This window comes from Durio zibethinus, chromosome 10, assembly GCF_047325235.1.
Source record: "Durio zibethinus cultivar Kanyao isolate XHJ-2024 chromosome 10, ASM4732523v1, whole genome shotgun sequence".
Lineage (NCBI taxonomy): Eukaryota > Viridiplantae > Streptophyta > Magnoliopsida > Malvales > Malvaceae > Durio > Durio zibethinus.
Window position 1 is genome coordinate 22197873 of NC_143171.1, and position 7796 is coordinate 22205668.

At 31.7% G+C, this 7796-nt stretch overlaps 1 protein-coding gene across 1 annotated transcript; it reads right to left on the reverse strand.

The window, feature by feature from the left end:
* Positions 1-989: 989 nt before the first annotated feature.
* Positions 990-4650, reverse strand: LOC111292982 (phytoene synthase 2, chloroplastic). The gene is made up of 5 exons (XM_022885657.2): positions 3958-4650; positions 2419-2469; positions 1991-2163; positions 1671-1906; positions 990-1579 (listed from the first exon to the last, which is right to left on the reverse strand). The coding sequence occupies exons 1-5, from the start codon at positions 4310-4312 to the stop codon at positions 1225-1227; spliced, it is 1170 nt and encodes a 389-aa protein (XP_022741392.2). The 5' UTR covers positions 4313-4650; the 3' UTR covers positions 990-1224.
* Between the last annotated feature and the right edge of the window lie 3146 nt (positions 4651-7796).

Here is a 7796-nt window from a genome sequence, read left to right on the forward strand (position 1 = left end):
GAATATGACAGCAATGTGGCTATATCGGCACCAGAATGGCTGAAACAAAATAGCCAAAGACTCAATCAGCAACAACTGCAGGTTTTCATGGTAGCCTATGGTCCATTTGGAGCGGCAGGAACAGCGAGCTGTATGGAGAAGGTTGGCGGACTCCCCGCTGCAGATACAAGGTTTTTTTCAGGGTGTCCAAGATTTATCCATAGGAAACCTGCCGATAGAATTATCAATTGTGTCCCGTAAAAAGTGTCTAGAAATTTTTTTAAGTATCGAAAAAAAAATTTTTCTTCAAATATTTTTACTTTTCAATCTTTAAAGGTGTCCATAAATAACTTATTAATACACATATACACATGGATCCGCCTCTGCCGACTTCACATGAATCAGGAAGCTAAGAGATATCAATCAGAATATGTTCAAGCACAACAGAGGGGAAATATGTAGATTTGACAAACTGACCATAAATGGACTCCTCCACAGGGTTGATATGTAGAGCTTGATGAATGCTTGAATTCGATTTGTTTACTGTTGAGTTGAGCTCAAACTAATCAAATAACAATTCAAATCAAATTTGAGCTTTATAAAACATGGGTTGGGTGGCTCTTGGGCCTTATCAAGCCTTCGAATAAATAATATACAATATTTGACTACATTTTTTAAAATTTTATTTGAGTTTTATTTTGAACTCAAGCTTGAAACCTAATTGAGTTTTAAAGAGTTGAGCTCGAAGAGCTCCATTACTTTTTGACCCGATCTCCAGCGAAAAATAGTTATGCTTTAATTGAACTCAAGCCAAGTTCTAATCTTAAGCTTTTCAATTGAATTGAACTTGGCATTGTATCGTTAGACTGGCTCGATTAAAATTACACCCCTAATTCCTTACCTTAAGAATTCACATTTGTTATATATAATTTTGTATAAAATAAGGGCTGAATATTCTAATACAGAATACTATATGCTTAGCCAGCGAATGTGCTGAATTGTAACTCGAATTTACGTAGTGCATAAACTTTTTCTTTCATGCTTGATTGAACTTGAAACATATTACAGATTTTAACTGAGCCCTATACCATCTTACTTTTACCAACCAAATCAGTAAAAGCAATTTACAGACGAATGACTTGTTGCATTGTACAAATCAAAACAAATGAACATAAAAACAAAAAACAAAAACAAAAACATAAAAAAAAAAAGGAGAAAGGAAAAATAATTCAAGCAAATGACAACTCAGAACAATTTGGAAGTGCCCATAAGTGCTCTTCCATAGGCCACTGGAAGTGACGCAAATTTCTTTGCTTTCCCTACATAAGCTCTTTCGGTGAAATTGTTATAGTCATTTTCTTCAATGGCATCTAGTATCTGTCGATATAGCAACAGTGATGCCCACACTGGCCATCTGCTAGCAGCATTTAGCTCTGCAACACCTTTTTCAGCCTCATCAAAGAACATCCTTGCTCGTTTTATTTGATCTTTCATAAAATTTCTCCACTTGTCTGTTATTTCACCGCAAAATATGTCATCATCCGATAGGCCAGCACGTGCCAGTTCATCTTGTGGTAGATATATTCTTCCTCTCCTAGCACTAGGGAAATTCAAAACAGAAAGGCATGAGTCATGTGCAAGTGCTTAGGAGTTCATCAAAAAGTAAAAAATTTCCGTTCCATTGGACTTACTCTTCTCCAACATCTCTAAGTATATTAGTAAGCTGATTAGCAATTCCAAGGGCTAATGCAGCATTATAGACACTGGCTGTCGATGCCTTCGATTCAGGTGCAATCCCCATTACTGGAACGGTCATTAGTCCCACTGTCCCAGCAACATAGTAACAATAAAGGTAGAGCTCATCAAAGTTCTGATATCTCGATTTCTTTAAATCCAATCTCATTCCCTCTATCATGTCCTTGAATGGCTGTAAAAGAGAATTCATGGTTAATCTAATTCCAGCACAAGGATTGCAAAATTTCCAAGTGTTTAGCTTGTAAATGCAACAAACCTGTATGTCTACAGGGTACTTTGAGACAGTATCAGACAAAGCAGCATCAAGCATATCATATGGGCGACCTTCAAAAAGGTCATCTAATCTTTTCTCCCATCTATCAAGAGCGCTGGGTGTAATGTGTGAAGCATTAGGTCCATCCACAAGCTCATCAGTCCTTCTACACCACACTGCATAATAGAAATATATGTCCAGCAAGAAAATCGACACAATTAAACATCCATCAATGTTGTATAATGATATGGACCAAAAACATGATAGAAAATTTTCCATGAAGCAACCATACAAACTGTAAATTGCCCAAAAAGCTGAAATCAGTGCTTTATCATTTGCCAGAAAAAGCAGGGAAGGTCCAATAATGATATGGACCAAAAACATGACAGAGGGATCACTTTTGTAATACTTAATGAAGCAACCATACATACCGTAAATTGCCCAAACGGCTCTCCGGCGCTCTGGTGTCATAAGTAATGTACCTGCAAAGAACAACAGACAGTTGTGAATATGAAAATTTCATGTTCTTGTCTTCCTAAAGAATGGTAATTTAGAAATTCTTAAAACTTTTTTACCAAATAAAGTACTAATACTACTTAAATACAACCCATTATTTGTTCATTTGGAGATGAACCTTCAACAAAAAGAGATGGAACATGTTGAATTTTAAGTAGGAATTATCAGCTCCCAAAATTATTTTTGGTACAAAGGAGGCTGCAGCCTGAGGACAGAGAAGAGGTTGCAGGTACTGGTTTTAAGACTACACAGCAGCACCAGCACCAGTACCAGCACCTGTAATGGCTGCGCTAACAGCCGCAAGTCCACAACAAAGCAGCAGCAGGCTAAGGAACAATCTCAGCAACTAACAGAGTCCAACAAAGCAGCTGCATCAGCTGTACCAGCAAATGCAAGAGCACAACAGCAGCAACCTCAGCTGAAGCAGTTGCATCAGGATTGATCCCAGTAACAGCAGAAGCTTATCCACAGTTGACCGAGCTACCTAAAGTTAACTAATGTATTGTTTTTCAAATTATAGATTAGGATTAAGCTAGAAGTGAGCATTAACAGAAACTGTAGACAAACTTAAACTTATTCTTATCTCTCTCACTCTGATCAGTGTATATATGTACCAGTAACAACCACATTCAATCAAGCTTGATTTCTCTCATATCTTTCTGTTCTTTCGGCTGGGATTTGAGCTCCAAACCTACTGGATGTCACGTTTTGAGAGTGATTGCATGAACTAAGTGAGCTAAGCTCCAAGTTCATTTCCTAAATTTTTTTGCTACTTATTAAAATCAGAATTCTTAGGAAGCATTTGATCTACAACTCTTTTTACTACAATTTTAAAATTGAGTGATCATAATAAAAAATCATGTAAAGGTCCACACTTTAAGTGTGGGTTCCATATAAAATTTTGATATACCCCTAACAATTCTGAATTGTAATTGATTAGTTGCAATTCAATGATGGTGATATAATCTCAAATTCTTGACTGTAACATCATAACAGATGTTAAAAAGACAAAAAGTCACCTTAATTTAAAATTCTTTCCAAGTATTATTGAGGATTAGAAAGTAAAAAGTAGTTGTAGGGGAAAAATGTTGCGATTATTCAGACCCGAATGGTAAATGTGAAATTTCATTTGGATTTTCTCTCCCGTTTCTTGGCAACCAAACAGCCTAATCCTTAGGAGAAACTGAAATGCATAAAAAAGGGGGAGGGGTGGGAATCACTAATAAAATAAAATAGGGGTCAAATGACCCCATGTGTGAACTTGTAAAAAATATACTACCAAAATCAAGAGCTAAAATTTTTTATGTTGAAAAAAACATAAAGCTAATACTTGTTAAATGAATTGACCGCAACTGAAAAAAAAGTAAAGTTACTTATGATCAAAAGAATTTTACTGCAAAAAAAAAAAAGGTAAAGCAGAAGTAGGAAAAGAGAGGGTGAATTAAAGCAAGTACCCAAGTAGAAAGTCTTAGCATACTCAGCACAGACTTCACCACACCTATCGTAAGCTTCATTCAACAGATCCCAATCTGTCATACCATCAGTTTCATCTGTTCTTTTCAAATCCAAAGCTTTCTTTTGCCTCTTTTCTTTAACCAAGGCAGCCTGCTTCAACACCACCTCATAAACCTTCTCCTCTGCAGATCTTGCTGGGTTAGCAACTGCACTTGAAATGGCTGAGAACCCAGTTGAGAACTTCAGTCCTGGACATAACCTACACCTCTTCTGTTTCCCACTCCTCGGTATCAAACTAAGTAAAGCTGTCGCATTCTCTTTGGGACTTATGACCCAAAGAAGAACACCCGCCATGTCGAAAGAGCAGTCCAATTATGTCTTCGGGTCAGTTTTTGTTTTTGTTTTTGTTTCTGGCTTGGATGTTAGGCGATAGGCACGAGCAAATGGAGGGAAGTCAAAGAACCAGTGGTTTCATTTCTGAATTTGAGCTTAAAATGTTTGAAGCAAATGGCAACAACTTTCTATCTTGATGTTTCCAAAGACAAAGGACATTCACAGCTGCTCTTACCCAAAGGGCAAAGAACAGTCTCCCCCGTAAGTAATAGCTTTCAAGAATATGCCCCATCACTCCTAACCTGACACTTGTATTTATGTGGACATCATTTCTTCGTACAAAATAGAATTCAAGCCACGTATCACCATGCTCTTCCATTTCACCAATTATATAACAAACTTTAAATTTTTCTGCATTAAAATTACATGTGTTATTTTTTAAAATGCTTAAAATTGTCAAATCATGATTAATTAAATTAAAAATCCAACAAATCATATGATTTTTTGCATTTTTTTTGTTAAACAAAAAAACACATGTTAAAATTATAACAATTTTAATAAGCATGAAATTTTATATAATTATTGACAAACTGAATATTACTAGCTGGTATTAGAGTTATTATATGTGGATAATGACTGGCTTTAAAATTATTATATTAATTAGTAATATATTCTTTCATTGAGTTGAAAATTGAAATTCAAAAAATTAATTCTTAATGATTACATTTACATAAGAACGTTTACATAAAAAAATAATTTAATTAATTTTAAAAAATACTTGTAAGACAAAATTCAGGGGATTAGGCACTTACTTCCACCTTCCACGTTTCGAAATGGAATGAGTCACCAAATTAATTTTTGTTCCAAAATTGGACCCACAAATTAATAAAAACAACTAGACGTGTGTCGATAGCGTCCTCTATCACATTGCCAACAATTAGTTTTTCTCAATTTTTAGGGCCCACTCCTTAATTGCAAAGTTGCATTTCTCTTAAGCTTAATTAATTCCGTAGAAAATTGTTTAAACATGAGATTCAAAAACAAATCTTTTTTCTTTCTATTACAAGAAATCAGATCTTATCCATACTTTGATTCTATATTATATACTATAAATAAATAAATAAATAAATAACTAAAGAGTTTTGATTACACATAAGAATAAAATCATACTATTTATGAGTAATCATATAATTAAAATATAAAAATATCATTATTTTATAAAATAATATTTTGATGTTATGGATACATATATATATATATAAAGAGTGATCTATTTGTAAAATTAATTTAGTTTTACATCATTTTGTAATTTTTTATATTTATATTTATTTAATCTAATCTAATGAAGGTATTTTAAGATCTAAACGGTATTACAGTCTTTTTATGTAGAGAATGAGTCAACAAGATCAAAAATAGATTTGGTAATTCATATCATCATGTCATATAAAATATTATATTCGTATCGTATTTTACACGAAATTCATGTGTCATAGTTCATGTTAACACGAAAACATAAAATATAATTTTTTTTAATTTTATTAAACCTATTTATGGTTTTTCTAAAATTTAAAGTCATGTTATCTTTGTGTCATTTTTGTATTGTATCATCGTATCGTGTTTCAAATTGTCAAGTCTAATCCAAAGGACACTTCAGACATTTTGACCAAATTGACATGGCAGGACTCACATTTTCCACGGAGCTGGCCTTAACTATGTTAACACAACATTTCACCTAATGAGAGTGTGCCCATGCTGATATAGCTCTTGAACTTTAAATGTAAATCCACCACATCAGCTCAAGTCTCCCCATTTTGGCCCATTCAATAGGTCCTTTAATTGGGTCACTTTGACTCGATCACTTTCCCTACATGTATAATACCCCATTTCTATTCTAGGTAAAGAGATTGGATCCTAAAAATTCTTTCTTTGTTATTTTTTTTATTTTTCTTTTCTCTCTCTCTCTCACTTTCCCTTTTTTCGAGTATTGACATGAGTGCTGAAATACAAACATTGGAAACGCCTTCAACTTTTGTTTCTAGCCCCCTTCCAATCTTATGATTTTAGGTCTTACCTTTCAAATTGAGCTTAACACAAATATTTTGACATGCAAAGTATAGGGTTTTTCATTTAGTGAAGGTTATAATTCCTTCCAAGAAAAGTGTTGCAAAAGAAAGAGATAATCTTGCTATAGTTGAGACTAACACTTAGCTCAACCAAGCAGACCCAGATCAACCTATGCAGACAATTTCGACCATGGAATAGTCCAAAACTTTAATCTTGCAATTATAATCCCTTAAAAAAGTTATCCAGATTATAACCCCTTTTCAAACCTTAAGGGGGCATTTGGTTTATGCGAAAGTAACTTTCTCTCCCCAAATTTTAATTTTTATAATTTGATTCCGTGATTTGGTTCACGGGAATGTGATTCTTAAGGCTTTTAAAGATTTTCAATAATGTTAAAAAGTAAGAAAGTAGGGGGAAATTTAAAAAAAAAAAAAACTTTTTTCTATTTGAGGTTTTTTAAGATTCTAAAAGGAAAGTAAAAATTTTTCCTCATTTTTCCTTCTTACTTACATTTTCAAATTATATGAATGTCGTTATTTACCTTAGAAATGTAGTAATTTTTTTTATAAAATATTATAAAAATAATTTTTTTCTTAATATATTTTAAACAAAGATCATATTTTTAACATAATATTATTGTAATATTCACAAAAGTTATGGTTAAAAATACTATCTTTTTTGAAAAAACGAAAAGAATTATTTTTTATAATTCAACAAAAATGCCATTTGTAAAATAAAAAATGTGATTTTTGTTAAAAGTATGAAAAAAAAATTCAAAATTCAACATAAACAACGTTTTTAAGATAAAAATGCAATCTTTGTTGAAAAAAGCCACATTTTTAAGACAAAAGCATAGTCTTGTTGTAAATATAAAATAAAATATTTTTCAGAATTAAAAACAAAAGAAATTTCTAAGATAAAAAAGCATAGTATTTGTTGAAAAAACAACGTTTTTATGATAAAAACACAATTTTTGTTGAAAATATGAAAAAATATACTTTTCAAAATTCAAGAAAAATAACGTTTCTAAGATAAAAATGCAATCTTTGTTGAAAATATAACTTTTCTAAGATAAAAAAATATAGTTTTTAATGAAAATATTGAAAAAATATTTTTTAAAATTCAACAAAAATAATGTTTCCACAATAAAAAAATGTAGTATTTCTTGAAAAAAATGATGCTCCTATGATAAAAACGTAATCTTTATTAAAAATATGAAAAAAATAAAATGTAAAATATCTATACTTAATATTATTACATATAAAATCTAAAATATATTTACTTAATATTATTTAGTTTACTTAAGGTCAATCTACATATTATTTCTACATAAGGCCAATCAACGTTAAAATAATAATTAAAATTATAAGATTATATTTGCTGAAATTAAAAAATTATTTTTTAAAATTATTTAGTTTCAACGATAATAATGTGTTATTTA

Excerpts from the sequence above, each read along its gene's own strand:
- LOC111292982 (XM_022885657.2), bottom strand. The coding sequence starts at position 4,312 with ATGGCGGGTGTTCTTCTTTGGGTCATAAGTCCCAAAGAGAATGCGACA. Across the intron at positions 2,470-3,957 it reads TGCTAAGACTTTCTACTTGG|GTACATTACTTATGACACCA; the intron begins GTACTTGCTTTA and ends TGTTCTTTGCAG. Across the intron at positions 1,580-1,670 it reads CTTAGAGATGTTGGAGAAGA|TGCTAGGAGAGGAAGAATAT; the intron begins GTAAGTCCAATG and ends GAATTTCCCTAG.